The 17,651-nt window shown below is 43.2% G+C and overlaps 1 protein-coding gene across 1 annotated transcript in view; it reads left to right on the plus strand.

Moving 5' to 3' along the window:
- The window catches only part of triob (trio Rho guanine nucleotide exchange factor b), a gene marked incomplete at its 5' end in the record, with an annotated part of 183,658 nt that overhangs the window by 85,346 nt on the left and 80,661 nt on the right, over nucleotides 1-17,651 (plus strand). The window contains 7 exons of the mRNA XM_080754307.1: nucleotides 1,453-1,644; nucleotides 4,387-4,518; nucleotides 5,207-5,437; nucleotides 7,221-7,343; nucleotides 8,848-9,039; nucleotides 12,602-12,771; nucleotides 13,485-13,659. Coding sequence (XP_080610433.1) covers nucleotides 1,453-1,644; nucleotides 4,387-4,518; nucleotides 5,207-5,437; nucleotides 7,221-7,343; nucleotides 8,848-9,039; nucleotides 12,602-12,771; nucleotides 13,485-13,659 — 1,215 coding nt within the window. The remainder of the gene's footprint in view (nucleotides 1-1,452; nucleotides 1,645-4,386; nucleotides 4,519-5,206; nucleotides 5,438-7,220; nucleotides 7,344-8,847; nucleotides 9,040-12,601; nucleotides 12,772-13,484; nucleotides 13,660-17,651) is intronic.

Genomic DNA, 17,651 nt, shown 5'->3' on the forward strand with positions numbered 1-17,651 from the left:
GCAGTAATTGAATAGAATAATAACAGGCTGTTAACACAGTCATTAATTAGTGTTTGCTGATCCGTGGCTATCTACACAAAACAGCTTGGAGTCCATATATAAAACGACCGAAACAAAGAGAGGGGAATGGGTATGTTTCTATTATTCAGGGGTGTGCCTTCCCCAAGCCGAATGACTATTTAATGTCCATTAGTGCATGCGTACGTGGGCGCGTGTGTTTGTGCTTCAGTGTTTGTCTGAATCGAAGTGGTAAGTGCGAGGCAGTCATAAAGCGACAGCGAGATGGAGCCAGCCGTTAGCTTTTATCGATCTCTAAAATCTTTCAACTTTTATGTGTCTTTGTAAAATACAAGCCTGTCATCTGAATGTTGACCATTTTATGAACATTGTAACTCTGGTGGTTCTATGTCTGTGTGCATTGATTATTATCCTCCTTAATGCAAATCACTCGGTTCATATCCTAATTTAGATTCCGGTGCTGTTTCTGTGTCTCAGTCCCATTAGCTGTTGTCTCTGCATGTCTTCCCAATAAGAACACACAGTTTTATTGGTCTCTAAAGCCCTCATATATTCTTCAGTGGATAAAAAGCAGCACTTACTTGATTGCAGCTGATCAGGCAATTAGAGGAAACACACCTGTTCTGTATTTTCACATAAACGCTCTTGAGTACTTGTATGTAAACATCAGAATCATATGGCAGCAATTTTGATCTGACACTCTGACCTGTAGGAAACCACATCGTACATCGTACAATGAATGACGTCAGTTTGGTCCTAAGCTAGCAACTGGCTGCATCTCTATCAACAACTATATTATGTCTCCTCTATTTAAGCGTTTTTCGTTGCGAAATGCGTTTTCAGGGCAAGGAGAGAGAGAGAGATAGAGAGAGCAAGGGACCGAGTGGTGCGCGAAACGGGCGGCAGTGTGCAAACGTGACTGACATAACGTGAGGTTGATTTTTTCATTTGCGCTCTCCGAAATTCACTCCGATATTCAGCTTGAGCACCTGCCCTTTTACCCGTCTGTAAAAAGTGCCCTCTCCAGACCATGAATGCAGTTATATGGTGGAAGAAACACAAATGCCCTCTTTCCATGCCATACCTAAAGGCTGCATTCAAGAGAATTGCCTTGGCCAAACTCTCCTGAACTTGAATATAGCGTCTTACAGTATGTTGAAAGAATTGCCCTGTCTGTGTAGAAATACATGCCTTTATGCTGCATATCTATTATTGACTTGATTATGCTTAGTTCAGTATGGTATCAAGCACTTGAAAATAGCTGACCTCCAAGCTCACAACGCGTCGCAGCTTGGAGGTCTACTATTTTCGATATTTTCACCAAAATGCCCTTTTAGAAATGTCAGCCCATGCCTCTCTAACATTCTCTAGACGTCCCTGCTCTATATCAACTTGTCTATATTATATCTGCCTGTCTTTGTTGGTCCCTTACAGAATGTGTATGTGAACATCAACCGCATCATGTCCGTGGGGAACCGCCTGTTGGAGTCCGGCCACTACGCCTCCCAGCAGATCCAGCAGATCTCAGGTCAGCTGGAGCAGGAGTGGAAGGCCTTTGCCGCAGCGCTGGATGAACGGAGCACACTGCTGGAGATGTCTGCCACCTTCCACCAGAAAGCAGACCAGGTACTGTGCACAGAACTCTGTCTCTCTCTCTCTCTCTCACACACACACACGCACACGTACACGCACACACACACACACACACACACACACACACACACCCCACTGGACATTTGACGCTGTAAATAAAGTCTTGTCATCATGAAATGCAGTGGTTATCAATCTTTTCAGGCCACGACCCCCTGGGGACCCCCCACCCTGATAATACGTACTTGGAATTGGCATTCCAAGTACTTGGCATTAAATTTAGTTTGACTCGTTTCCACAGATAAATATTGTGAAAACAGACGATCTACAAGCTCATAAGGCCTTGCATTGTGAGCTTGTAGATTGGCTATGTTCACAGTCTTTAACTCTTTCTTATATTATTTGACAATTGGACAATTGGACAATGTTTCTTTCTTTCTTTCTTTCTTTCTTTCATTTAAAAGTCCTTAAATTGCCACTTCACTGTCATCTGAGGACCCCCCCAAAAAATCATGTGGGGACCCCCCTGGGGGTCCCGACCCACAGGTTGAGAACCACTGATGTAGTCAGCCTCGTTGGTCCTGTCAGCATGATAAAGTGCGTTGGGGTTGCAAATTAAACCTGTGTCTAATCTATTATGAAATAATTGTTGGAACGTAATTAGCACTTGAGTAATGTTAGACACTGCACCTGTCCGATAAATTCTGGATGACAACTCTTTTCGGATGGTGGATGATGTAATGCTAGATGTACTGGATGCAAATGTATGACCCAAGAAGGACCGAGTGATGCAGAGTGATGCACAGAAGGAGAGAGTGACAAAGAGAGGGAGATATAAAAGAGAAAGGGAGGGAAAGAGACAGAGATTGATAGAGATGGAGAGAGGGTATCCAGACTGACTGAGCACCAAGCAAACAATAAAAGCCACCTGTCTTTTCTATACTATTATTATTGTTATCCACAGAGGCCTCTCTGTTCGGTTTGTTTCTCACTAGGTTTTACCACAAAACAGTCTCCGCTTGATGCTTTATCACACTGTTTGTGTGTTTGAGTTAGGCTACTGGTAATGCTCAGGTAAATACAGACTGATGTGCCATTCTGTTGACTCCAAGAGTAACACACACACACACACACACACACACACACACACACACACACACACACACACACACACACACACACACACACACACACACACACACACACACACACACACACACACACACACACGACACGCATGCAGGCAGGTACGCACGCACGCACACAATCACAGCAACTTATAAGGCTTAAATGACTAGTTTCTCTACGTATCATTTGTATTCCCCTCCTCCGTCTTCTGCTCCTCCTGTTCTTCCCATTCAGTGTGGTATGAAGCACTGAAAATAGCCGACTTCCGTTGTGAGCTTGGAGGTCTGCTATTTTCGACATTTTTACCCTTTTAGAAATGTCAGCCCCTGCCTCTCTAACATTCTCTGCACGTCCCTGCTCATTGGAGAAGAATCACTTGTTTTTTCATCATTATTCTTCCAAAGTGCTATGAAGAACTCACTGCTCTACTTTTATGCCCCCCCTCCTCCCTTATAGCTCTGTGTGGCATTCTCTCTCCCTCTCATTCTCTCTCTCTCTCTCTCTGCTCTTTGTAGTTGATCTCCACGTGGTCACGGTGACACGGGGGAGATGACCTGTTTTATATAGAGAACCTGGAGATGAGTGTGTTAGTTTGGGACATAAAACAACATATCGTCGTTGTCGGGTGAAAACCATTGTCCAAAACCGTTGGTTTTGCATTATCATTTAAAAAAATGATTTAAACTAGTGAAAACAGCTGATCTACAAGCACACAACGCCTCGTGCCGCGTGGCGTTGTGTGCTTGTAGATCTGCTGTTTTCACTACTTTTGTGCGATGGCCTTGTATGATGATGCAGGGCTTTGCATTGCGAAAAAAAAATTGCAAATCTCAATCTTGGAGGTACGAGGTTTCTGCCCGACATGGTGACGATAATCAACAACAGCACTGTCTATGGTCCCGTTGCTGTGATGGAGATGTTTCCTCCGGCCAAATGGGTGAAAAGAAAAAAAAAGAAAGGAAACTGTAGAGCTTTGAAAGGAGACCAACACTGCTCTGGTGGTCATGTAAACGCTGTCCAAATCACATCCCACTGTAGGCCGTTTCAGCCTGTAAACAATAACACCACTGTTCAGACACTCCAACTTTTGTGAACTTCCGTTGCCTTGGGAAATGAGACAAACTAGCAGGGAAGCAGCTGTTAGTTAGCTAACTCGCTAGCCTACAACATGACATTTCTTATGTATTTATTATTATTGCTTTAAATGAGTGCTGTAATAGCTGAGTGACAGGATGTTGATGTGGGTTTTTACACGTCTCCCTCCGATAATACAGTATAACGTGTAGACGTCTATATCGTCGTTGTCGGGTGGAAACCTTGTATTTCCAAAACCGTTTGTTTTGTATTTATCTTTTAAAAAATGAACTAAACTAGTGAAAACAGCCGATCTACAAGCACACAACGCCTCGCACCAGATCTACTGTTTTCACCACTTTTGTGCGACAAAGCAGGGCTTTACTTTGCAAAAAATAAAAAAGGGAAACTTGGAGATACGAGGTTTCTGCCAGACAGTGACGATATGTTTCTACGCCTGCTATGTATTCCTAATTATAGTGTATCAGCAACATAACTGAAAGGGTGTGTGTGTGTGTGTGCTTGTGTGCGTGGTCACACGCGTGTGTGGGTGCGTGCGTGCATCTCTCTCCGCAGTACATGAGTAACGTGGAGCCGTGGTGTAAGGCGTGCGGTGAGGGAGAGCTGCCGTCGGAGCTCCAGGACCTGGAGGACACCATCCACCATCACCAGGGGGTGTATGAACACATCACCACTGCATATTCAGAGGTCAGTTTAACCACCTCAATCCTACATACAGTGTTGTGCGAACATTGCCAATCTACAAGCTCATAAGATATGGATTCATGCATAGATTATATTCACATTTTCTACAAAAATGTCACGATCTGGTGGTATGATGAGGAGTGAGGACCCAAATGCAGGACGGCAAGGCAGGCAGAGTTGAAAACCCATTGGGTGACAGATTTATTACAATAAACAGAGAGAACTTCACAATCACAAACTAACACAAAGCATGATGTGACATCAAACAATGACTCGACAAGGACTGGCTGGGGAACAAGACTAATATACACATGAGGACTGATTACACATGAGATACAGCTGGGTAGACAACATAGAACCGTGAAAACTAGAACATGAATGCAACACATAGAAATACAATAACTAGACAAGACAGTCTGTGACTGTGACAAAAAAAAGTCTATAGGGACTGTCAGTTTTATAAATATTTAAAGATCAAACCGAAAATCCACCTAGAAATACAATAACTAGACAAGACAGTCTGTGACTGTGACAAAAAAAAAGTCTATAGGGACTGTCAGTTTTATAAATATTTAAAGATCAAACCAAAAATCCACCTACCCTAACGTCAATTCATCAATTCATCAATCATGCAATTAAGCAATCAAGCAAACAATCAATTAACCTACACTTCACCCTAAACAACCTATAGGTAAGCCAGGACGGCAAGTCGCTATTGGACAAGCTGCAGCGACCCTTGACGCCGGGCAGTGCTGACTCGCTGACGGCGTCGGCCAACTACTCCAAGGCCGTGCACCACGTGCTGGACATCATCCACGAGGTGCTGCACCACCAGAGGCAGCTGGAGAACATCTGGCAGCATCGCAAGGTCCGCCTGCACCAGCGCCTGCAGCTCTGTGTGTTTCAGCAGGATGTACAGCAGGTAGATGGCACTCGCACGCACGCACGCACGCACACACACACACACACACACACACACACACACACACACACACACACACACACACACACACACACACACACACACACACACACACACACTGTGCACTGTCGACCCGGCACCTGCACCAACACCTGCTCCTCTGTAGGTGTCATTTCTGTTTCACTGTTTCCCACGCAAGTTTTACATGTAAGCATTGTACACTGTCAGCATGCAGAGTATCCATGAGGAATGACACTCCGTATATAGAGTATACATTAATGACACTGTTAGTTTTTAGAATATATATACATTGATGACACTGTCTTCAGTATACAGAATATACATTAATAGCAGTGTCAGTGTACAGAGTATACATTATTGACTCAGATAGTTCATTGGTTTATTCCATTTGAAGCAACCGGAGCATTTCTGCATTTAACTAAACAGGGTGGGCCAGTGAATGAGTGAGTCAGTGTGCGTGCGTGCGCGTGTGTGTGTGTGTTTGGACTATAATGGGGGGGGGGGGGGGGGGGTTCGCATTGAATATCCAATGAATATTTTACTGTACTGCAGAGCACCATTCATTTATAACACAGTGTGTGAGGGGGGGTGGTTGAGGGGTTTATAAAAGCCTTCCTATTCTTGTGAGAGTGAGAGCTCTCTCTCTCTCTCTCTCTGCTTAGCAGCACTCTGGGATAGAAATGACTGAGTCTCTCATCTTTCTTTCGCTTGTCGCCTCTTCTCTCTCGGTAGGGGTTTCCATGGCGATGCATGCATTCTACCGCTGCGTGTTTGGGCTTTTGAGTGCCCCGTACAAATATGATTTCAGACCTTGAAAATCCAATGAAAATGTACTGTATGTGTTGTCGGGTGGAAAACCTTGTATATCCAAACCCGTTCGCTTTGTATTTATCATTTTAACAGCCGATCTACACAGCCGATCTACACAACGCCTCGCACCTCGAGGCGTTGTGTGCTTGTAGATCTGCTGTTTTCACTACTTTTGTGCGACGGCCTTGTATGATGAAGCAGGGCTTTACTTTGCTAAAAGAATTACAAATTTGAAACTTGGAGATGCGAGGTTTCTGCCTGACAGTGACAATATATTTTCTCGGTAGCAAATCATGGAGTGTGATCAACTGCTTAAGGAAATTAAGTTAAGGTGTTATGGCAAAACTAATCTGTTATGACACTGAGAGCCTACTTTTTACTGCTGCTATTATCATGCAAAGATGACTCTCCACATTTCTATCATTTAGTTGTGGTGTGGTCTGAATAGTGCCATCACAGCCAATTGCGCCCTCTAATGGTTGGACAATAAGACTAGCTGCTGATCTCAGTTCTTGAATGAATTCCACACTCTTTTGTGTTGATAATTTAAGAATAACTGTTTTAGACACTTTGGCATCACTCACTTTGAAGCTCTCCGCCATTTATGTATTTATGTGTGTTGTCCTGATTTGGTCACTGAATATGCAATTATATTTGTATTACACATCTTTGTTTATTTATTAATCTGTGTAGTTTCAAGACTATATGAGCCAATAATGATTTGACTGTTTGTAGAGATGGAACGTTTTTCTTTGTTCTTTATTGTTTTGAAAAAACTGCAATGAAACTATTGAGCTGTCTTCTGAAATGATGCACATTGATCATTATTTTTCATTAAAACTCAACACATTAGTCTGGTGCGCTAACTTAAAACCTCTGTATGTGTGTGTGTGTGTGTGTGTGTGTGTGCGTGCGTGCGTGCGTGCGTGCATGCGTGCATGCGTGCGTGTAGGTGTTGGACTGGATAGAGAACCACGGCGAGGCCTTCCTCAGCAAACACACCGGTGTGGGGAAGTCTCTGCACAGAGCCAGGGCCCTTCAGAAGAGACACGAGGACTTTGAGGAAGTGGCACAGGTTTGCTTTTATTCTAAACAAACCTGCTCTGTTCCAGTGGGTCAGTGGTTCTCAACCTGTGGGTCGGGAACCCCAGGTCCCCAGATGATTTAACTTAATGTGCAACATTGTTTTCTCACGCAACAGTAAAGAAACCAACGTAAAGTTTAAGTGTATTGCACATTTCTAAAATGACAATTTAAGGACTTTACCTCTGAAATGACAAATTAAACATTGGCCAAATTGTCAAATATTAGAGGCAGAAATTGTGAAAATAGCAGATCTACATGCTCACAACGCCTCGCGTTTTTGCGAGGCGTTGTGAGCATGTAGATCTGCTATTTTCACAATAGAACCATGTTATAAAAAAAATGTAATGGCTCAACTCTTAATGCTCGTGGGGGGGAGGGGGTCCCCAGTTAAAATATGATTATTTTGGGGGTCACGGCCTAAAAAAGTTGAGAACCACTGTTCTAAACAAAGCTGTTCTGTTCCAGTAAGTAATGAAATCAAAGTTGTCTTTGATCTGTACAAAGCCATAACCATGAATATAATATACACGAAACTGTGTTTGTAATATAGCACTGTGCCTTAAAAGCATCATTTTATGCAAATACTGTACCTTGAAAACCTTACTGTGTATTAAAATGCATTGAAAGTAGTACAGTGTAAAAAGCGTACGCTTTTAGTGACCTCCATCCTAGATATGGACTCATTCTTTAGCTTATACTGTAACAATGTTATGTATGGATCACCTACCAGAGTACCTGCAAGCGTTAGAGGCAGCAGTAGCAATTGCTTAAAGACTGTAGAGCACATAAAATATTCCCCTCAATCTTTATGTAGAACATTAACATTACGGTAATGTGATGTTAATGTTAATTCCAGGGTAACCGCGGCGACGCCGACAGGCTGTTGCACAATAAAATCCTCATCGTTAATGTATCCATTTGTAACTCTGAGAGCGTGCAGGTGGAACCAAATGGACCCATCTTACACTGGTGTATTGGTTCCATTTGCACGCTCTCAAGAGTTACGTTAAGACTCAGGATTTTGCAGGGTGCGTACGGCAGAGCAGTGGGCCCACACTGATCTGTGCTGGTCTGTGACTAAGGGATGGGATGATATGGAAATTTCATGTCACGATTATTTTGACAAAAAAAAAATGCGATTTGCGCTATTATTGCAATAATCAAAATATCCACAACATCCATTATCCTGGGGCAGAACATCTGCCAAAAGATAGCAGATCTACAAGCTCGCAACATGTTACGTTTTTGACAAAGAGATTTGGTAGAGACTAGAGAGTGAAAAAAAGAATGTTATTTCCAGGTCTTTTTACCAATTACAGATGGTTTAAATGGTACCGGATATGCAGCTCGGCAAATAAAAGGTGAATTGATCCCAGTGCATGACGGAGGACAATTTCATGATAAATGTAAATATCCACGATACGATTATCGTGCGTGTTTTTTTTCAGGATAAACGATAATAACGATAATGGTCCCATCCCTATCTGTGACAGAACACCTATACCAACGCTGACAAGCTGCTGGAGGCGGCGGAGCAGCTGGCCCAGACAGGGGAGTGTGACCCAGAGGAGATCTACCAGGCCGCCCACCAGCTGGAGGACCGCATCCAGGACTTTGTGCGACGCGTGGAGCAGCGCAAAGTCCTGTTGGACATGTCTGTCGCTTTCCACACACACGTCAAGGAGGTAGGAGTATATACATGCTATGCATGTGTCTTTTTTCTTTTATCTATGCTATTCTATTCAGTCTCTTTATTCGATAGCTTACATAAAGAGAAACAGAGTCCTTTTTGCTCCTGACTTGTCCACACTGGAACGTGGGTTTATGTCATTACAATATATGCCACCTCATTAATCCATGTTAAAACAGTGACACCCTCAAAAGAAGACCAACTATTGTACAAGGTAAAACCCTGAGTATTGACTTAACTTTGAGAGCCTTATGGCTCCTTTTATGCATTCACATTTGTGTGAAATCTGCATCCAGTATACGGTATACCGGTATGTACTGCTTATGCTGTCTCAGTACCTGTAATGCTGACCTACACTTTTAAATAATGACAGTATGATAGTATAATAGACCAGTTTGAACTCCCTGTGCCAGTGCTTGGGTTATGATGTGTGAATTCACTTGGAGCTTTTAGGACATGCATTATGTGGTAATAGAGGTGATGTCATCACCACTCAGTCAGCAGTTGTTTTAAGTGGCTCCACTCACAGAGAGATCGTCTCTCCTGCAGCCTCCAGTCACTGTTAACTTTGTGCAATAAATGAAATGGGTAATGAGAGGTTAGGTACACGTTGCACAATGAAGCATGTATTATTCACTTACTGTACCTATGGGTGGGGTGCAGGGGGGGGGGGGGCGCAGTCGGGGTTTAATGGACAAAAAGTGTTCCTACCAAAGGTTAATATATTCTCTGCGTACATGCTTTTACTTTCTTTGACAATTTAGTGCGATAATAATACAGTGTTTTCTTTTTCAACACAAGTTTGAGGCCTCTACTCATTGCGTTCTGTTGACGTATCATTGCTACACCCGATGCTCTTGATGCTGTAACTTACCTGTCCAGTGTAAAACTGGTCAATTATATCTAGTGTGAAACAGCTCACTCCAATTAAAATTAATTTGTTATTCTAGTCTAGTGTATATCTTTATCTCTTAACTCTTTTCCCGCCATGTTTACATGTTTTAGGTTGTTAACATTCTGCTCACGGCCATCAAATAGCTTAACTTTGCGAATTTATAGAAAAATAGCCATCCATTATTTCCTATTTCCCGTATGGCAAAATAATATTTCCAGAGTAAAATGTAATACTCTCCAAGCTTCCTAAACTAAAGGAGGTTTAAACCAATTTCAGATTCTACTGTCTGGCATCTCATTTTCGTCCGATAGTTGTGCACGCTGAGAGTAGTGAGGTTAGGAGCATGAGTTGAATGCTACTCCACTGAAAATTATCATTTCTCTTCAGTCACAGAGAAGAACTCCATAATCTTCAACACCATAGCTTACAAAACACTAAATAAATGGATCAATAATTGGGATCAAAACAGTTGAAGACCTACAGTATATAGTAAATAATATGTACTATGTACTGTAGGTCTCCAAGTATATTGTGTGATTTTCAATAAGTATCTTACAAATGTAATTTACCGAAGTATCAATCTCAAATCATACACTGGGTCTGAGATAACTATAGATTTCCAAATAAAGTATTATTTGCTTAACATACCATTCTTTCACTCTAATTGGGGGCTGATATCCTCCGACTGGATGTCTATGAAACACAATCCAGAGACAGACCTGCAATGATGACGCCAACTGGCAAAATATATTGAAAAGATCTCAGACCAATTTAGTGTCCACGCAGGCTACACCACATTGACAGGAGTATAGTTGCCATGTGCCCCCAACTGAAGGCAATTACATGCACTGGATGATTTTTGGAAGTTTGTTAGGCCTAGAACGCAAGTTTCAGATATCAGTCTGGAATACCATGGGAATCCATGGGTATTTTTTTGTTACTTTGTTACTATTATATTAATTTGAAAACCCTACACCCAGCATCTTTGACTGTCACCATTAACCTCTGTGTGCTGACTGTAGCCTCTGTGCTCAGCATGTGTTAACAACACTACATCCTGTTTACATGAGTCATTATTAGAGACTGATTAGAGCCTACGGTGTTGTGATGGCAGTCTTTAATGTCCGTATGGACTAATCTCTCTCTTCCCATCTGTCTCATAACACCGGTGGAGTTTACTCTGTATGTGTCAGTGCGTGTGGCGCGTGCGTGCATGTATGTTTGCATGAGAGAGAGGGTGTATGTGCATGCAGCACGTACACCTACCTTGGCTACCTGAGCATCTTTGCATTCATTTATTGACACCACATAGGTACCGGTAGATGAGCATGAGCTACACTGAAGAGTTTAATTTCATTTCATACAGTAGTACATTTGCAAATGCAGATAACAGCCTGTTGAACATCTATTTCACCTTGACTCAAGAGACTGCATTGGTTTGATATATTGTATGTCATTAGAATTTATCAAGTTGCTGATGATGGTACAAACTTATCCTGCTTATGAGGGTGTGAGACAGGGAAATAGAACATTTTACATGTTCAGAGAGAGAGAGAGAGAGAGAGAGAGAGAGAGAGAGAGAGAGAGAGAGAGAGAGAGAGAGAGAGAGAGACAGAGACAGACAGGCAGGCAGGCAGGCAGGCAGGCAGGCAGGCAGACAGACAGACAGACAGACAGACAGACAGGCAGGCAGGCAGGCAGGCAGGCAGGCAGGCAGGCAGGCAGGCAGGCAGGCAGGCAGACAGACAGACAGACAGACAGACAGACAGACAGGCAGGCAGGCAGGCAGGCAGGCAGGCAGGCAGGCAGGCAGGCAGGCAGGCAGGCAGACAGACAGACAGACAGACAGACAGACAGACAGACAGACAGACAGAGAGAGAGAGAGAGAGAGAGAGAGAGAGAGAGACAGAGAGAGAGAGAGAGAGAGAGAGTATGCTGGTCAAACAGAGCAGCCTCTAGTGGGGTATTTCCTCCAGCGTGCCAGGGATATAGAATGCTGTGCCACTGCCAAGTCACCCAGCTGGCTAATCTGTCAAAGTGACCCAAAGACGATCATCACAAAACAGCAGCTCTAAAATGGACTGCTTAGTTTTATGTTTCTGTTCCGTCTTCTGCCCGTCTGTCGACCTGCCTCTCCATCTTATCTAATCCCACCCCTGTTGATCTGTTATGCTGCTGATAACAACACGATGAAATCCAATCATTGATGCTGCCTTTTCTTTCTTTTCTATTTTTTCTTGTACATGTGTGTACATGATGATCTACTGCAGTGGTTCTCAAAGTGGATTCCAGGGACTCTGTGGGTTCCTTTAGGGCAGTGGTTCTCAACATCTTTATTAATAAAATTTTTGAGAGACGTTGTGAGCATGTAGATCAGCTATGTTCACAATTTCTGCCTCTTATATTTGACACTTTGGCAAATGTTTAATTTGTCATTTTATTGATATTAAAAAAGTCCTTAAATTGTCACTTTAGAAATGTGTACAGTATATACCCTTGATACACTTAAACTTTATGTTGGTTTGTTTACCGTTGAGTGAGAAAACAATGTTGCACATTAAGTTAATCATCTGGGGACCCCTCAATATTATTTGGGGGTTGAGAAACACTGATCTACTTACTGCACATTCATTGGCTGCGTGTTCCTGTCACTCTCCTCTAGCTGTGGACGTGGTTGGAGGAGCTGCAGAAGGAGCTGCTGGATGACGTGTACGCGGAGTCGGTGGAGGCCGTGCAGGACCTGATCAAGCGCTTTGGCCAGCAGCAGCAGACCACCCTGCAGGCCACCGTCAACGTCATCAAGGAGGGAGAGGACCTCATACAGCAGCTCAGGTCAATGACCAGGGATGGGACGATAAGAGATATTATCTTTTATCTTGATAAAAAAACACTCGCGATAATCGTATTGTGGAGTTTTAATTTATCGTGAAATCGTCCTCCGACATTTGTCAAAAAATAGCCGATCTACAAGCTCACAACGCGTCTCAACGCGACACGTTTCGGAGCTTTTAGATCTGCTGTTTTTTGGCAAATGTTCCGCCCCAGGATAATGGATTTTGATTATCGCGATAATGTCGTAAATCTTTTGTCACAATAACCGTGATATGACATTTTCGTATCGTCCCATCCCTGTGATAGACCACACGTTTGCTGGGAGTCCACATGACACATGTGCACTTCAGTTCTGCTCTTTATTTACGAGTCCAAGGGGCAATTAGGTTGCAGCGTAAAAACCATGTGCGCTACTATAGCCTGTGCGGAGGACAGTCTCGTGGTTTTCTACTCCCACAGATAAAAACGGCTGTTGAGAGCTTCGCTGCATCACAAATGAACCGTGCATCAGCTGCTTTGTAGCGGCAGCCATCACAGAAGTACCACTTTTTACACTTCAACGGAAAGTAGTACTGTTGCTAATTAAATCCATAACATGTCTCCCCCCCCCCTCACTTGCTTTTGAACCGGTCTGCACACTTATGTGTGTTCGATCTGTCACGTGCACTGTGTGGTTCGTTTTATCCTTAAGTTGTGTTTACCATCTTTTGCAGAGACTCTGCCATCTCGAGCAACAAGACCCCGCACAACAGCTCCATGGCTCACATAGAGAGTGTCCTGCAGCAGCTGGACGAGGCTCAGGGCCAGATGGAGGAGCTCTTCCAGGAGAGGAAGATCAAGCTGGAGCTGTTCCTCCAGCTGCGCATCTTTGAGAGGGACGCCATTGATGTGAGTATATGGGACCGTGAGGTGGGGGTGGGAGGAGGGACAGAGAGAGAGAGAGAGGGAGGGAGAGAGAGAGAGAGAGAGAGAGAGAGAATATTGGCGCTGACGGGTGGAAACCTTGTATGTCCAAAACCCTTTGTTATTTTATTATTTTAAAAACGAGTCAAAGTAGCGAAAATAGCAGATCTACAAGCACACAACGGGATCGGCTATTTTCACTACTTTTGTGCAACACTCTTGCATGATGAGTTAGGGCTTTAATTTATGAATGAACATATTATTTTGAAACTTGGAGATACAGTATGAGGTTTTTACATTCTATGGCATTCACAGAATATTTGAATATCAAAGTCACTATTCGACGTTCTCTCCTTTAAAAAAAAAATATATATTTCATCATGGTTTATACAGCTTGACTAAATAGGAAGTCATAAGAATGAGTTGTCAATGCCCCTGGTGGATGAATTTGTTAATGCTCTGAGTCTATACTGATGTCATGCGTCACATTTCATCTCCCGGAAATAATTACCAGTGGGAAAAACAGCAGCCACCTGGCAAACTCGATGTCGTGATGGAGGAAGAGCCAGCTAATTGCAATTGTCACTACTAGAGCGAAAATTGCTTGTTTTTATTGGATGAAAAAATATATATACCGTATATTTCCTGTCTATTTGAGGTTGAATAATTCGAATACTAAAAATCATTATTCATGAATGCCCTATTACATTCTGAAAGACAGAAGCACACATGAGCTTGTGATGAGCTGCTCACTGGAAGGGAGATGATGAAGGGACATGAAGAATAAGAGAAACGAAAGTACGACCCAAAGGCCCCCCTTCGTCTTAGTTTTACCATCACCGTCTAGCGTAACGTTAGACATCAGCATATCTTATCAGAGAAGGCAAGAGACATGGTCTAATGGGAAAACGACTGTGACATTGATCTCATAGTGTACACGGCTGTGGAGAGAGACCCCGCCCCACGTGGAGGATGCCTATTGATTTACACAGTAAACAACACACAGTTACAGTATTTTGAATACACAGCAGTGAACAGTTGCAATGACAAACAACAACAGTGTTGTAGTTCAGCGTAACGCGTTTTAGGCACCCACTTTTGGTTCAATTATGTTTATCCTCCCTGGCCAGCTTTTAGTTACATTTTCTTCTTCTTAAAAAAACTTGAATCCTTGAGAGAGCAAACACTTCCTCTTGGCCGGGGCTCAGTTAGCAGCTGTGAGTAATTTTGTATCTCTTTCTCCCCTGCTTCATGTGATGTTTATCATAGCAGCTGGAGTATATTTGCTGCACCGCAAATGGATACAGTATACAGCCCACAAATTAGGGACAGTTTTGTATTTATTTTAGTTTTTATATTATTTTATGAAAGCCTCAAGCAAATAGGCGTGCTGATATTCATGTTGATAGTGTAAGTAAGCAAAGTTGCTCTGGGACATTTCCATAACAGATAGATACCAGTATAGTGAGTCAGTGGATGCATGATTGAAGCGGTATGTGGGCATGAACTTGTATCAGACGTGTGTGTGTGTGTGTGTGTGTGTGTGTGTGTGTGTGTGTGTGTGTGTGTGTGTGTGTGTGTGTGTGTGTGTGTGTGTGTGTGTGTGTGTGTGTGTGTGTGTGTGTGTGTGTAGGTGTGTGCGCTTAAAAGCGTGCATGCATATATGCACGTGTTGGATGAGCCTTTAGTGTGACCCTGAAAGGAATTCATTACCCGAAGGAGGAGATGTCTCAGAGGAATCGTGGGCTTTGTTTCATTTTTGACAACACAGATAGTTTTGTTTTGTCTCTGGTAAAACGTTCTTGCTTTGCTTGAACTCAACGATTAGTATTCTTCATGTGCTGAGCAAGTTTCATAAACCCAGGAGGACCCATGGTGTCTGTTAAAACAAAGCATTGTATGGTTTTAGTTAAAAGTCTGTCAGTCATAAAATAAGGCTGAGACGATACAGCCTTAGTTATCTACCGTAAGTGAGCATCTGTGGTGGTGTTGGCAAAACCTTAACCCCAAGCATGTAACACATCCATTATTTAACCGTAGAAGTCAGATGAAATGTGGAGGAGTAGGGGTTGGATTCCAGTCTGTTGTGTCTGTTTTGTTGAGCCCGCAGCAACGGTTAAATCCTCCTATTTGCTCTGCGTGTCAGCTCAGGAAATCACGGTGTGTCTCCTTGTCACTCATTGTTCAAGCACAGAGAGAAAACACACACACACACACACACACACACACACACACACACACACACGCACACACACACACACACACACACACACACACACACACACACACACATACACACACACAGACACACACACACACACTTGAAGGGTGGTACAGTAGGAAAAGTATTTTCCCCCCCACTCCCTACACACACGCGCGCACGTGCCCCAGTCGGGACACTCCTTGCTCAGTCTCACGCCTGTGGGGGCGTGCGTTTGAGGTATGCTTCAGGTGAGACTCGTGCCTCGCAGTGCCTTCATCTCTCAAGTGTAGCCCAGTCTCTCTGTGCACTGCTGGGATAAAGAGACATTGTAATTGCAGAGATTGGTCTCTGCTCTTAAAAGTGTCCTGTAAGTTAGTCACTGTGCTGGCAGCCGAGGGCAATGGTCTTTCTACACAGAGAGGGCATTCTACTTAACTGCAGGAGGAGAGGAAAGGGGGAGAGCTCAGAGGACTGCTGGGTAAGGTGTTACTTTGTTAGCTAGATGTGGGATGATCTTACTGTGTGGAAAAGGGATTTTTACACTGCCTGAAGAAAGTCTGATATAACTTTGCACCAGTGCTGGTGTACAACAAAATCCTGACTATTATTAACTCTGAGGGTGTAAAAACGGATGCTGTAGAGGTAAACCTTTACACTCGGGTTATTTAGCAGTATGGCAAAAAGAGCCAAGTATCCCTGCAGATGATTTTACATTAGAATTCTTTCTTTGTTGTAGGGAAAGTCATTTGAACCTCTCTGTACAGAGAAAAGACATATTCTTTCAGAAAATAAACCTTGTAGACAGACATTTTGTAAGGAAGCGTTGTGAGGACATTTTGGTTTTGTTTTTACATAATTTCAGGATCTCTTGATGGTGTTAAGGCAACACAGATCTTTCCTCAACCACTCTTTATGGAGATCTCCATTGAGAGGAATGACAAAATCTATTCCACAATCCTGGATTTGTTTTGACGTAGTTAGAACTGGTTTTGGTATTCAAGGGAAGGAGTGTATTTTCCTTTGCTTCTGTATGGATCAGAAACATGCACAAATCATCTTACATTTGATGTACCGCATGGGTGGCTTGCCTCTAAGACCTCCCTGATCAGAACATCTGCTAATGTGAGTGGTCTGCTTCCTCTTCATGGGCACTTAGGCAGGGTAGTCTCCAGAAAATATCCCTGCAGTGGATCTGTTCTTTTGCTCTGTAAAGTCCAGCAAAGCAGTCTCTTCTTTGTGCCACAACAACTGAGATTGGTGGGATCAGGGATGCCACCATGAACAGATCTGAGCTTTAGCGCAGTATTACTCAAAGTGGGGACCCTCAGGGTTCCTTGAGGGGCTTCCAAATTGACCCTTACAGGTTTGTGACTCTGTGAGTTTACAAATGGAACCAAATGGACCCGTTTAAGGGGGTTAAAGTTTGAGAACTTTTAGTGGGATGGTTCCTCCATGAATGTTTCTGGACACGTTTTATTTGTTTATATCCAGGACAGTGCACATTAATGAACATTGCAATCAATACACATGATTGCATGTAAATATGCTGAATTTAGCTAGACGCTCATTTCCATCCCACAAGAGATCTTGTGTATGATGGAGGAGCTCTTTATTCATTGTCCTTGTTTGGGAATCGTACAGAAGGATACGTTCCATGCAGGCTTTGAAAATATTGATCTTGGTAGCTCTTGAGACACCTGATGGCCAGGCCATATTGGATGTAACTTATTGCAAGCACTCCAGGCCTGTCCTTTCCGTGTCAGGAAGTCCTTTC

Source organism: Nannobrachium achirus (genome assembly GCF_963921795.1).
Source record: "Nannobrachium achirus genome assembly, chromosome: 2".
Lineage (NCBI taxonomy): Eukaryota > Metazoa > Chordata > Actinopteri > Myctophiformes > Myctophidae > Nannobrachium > Nannobrachium achirus.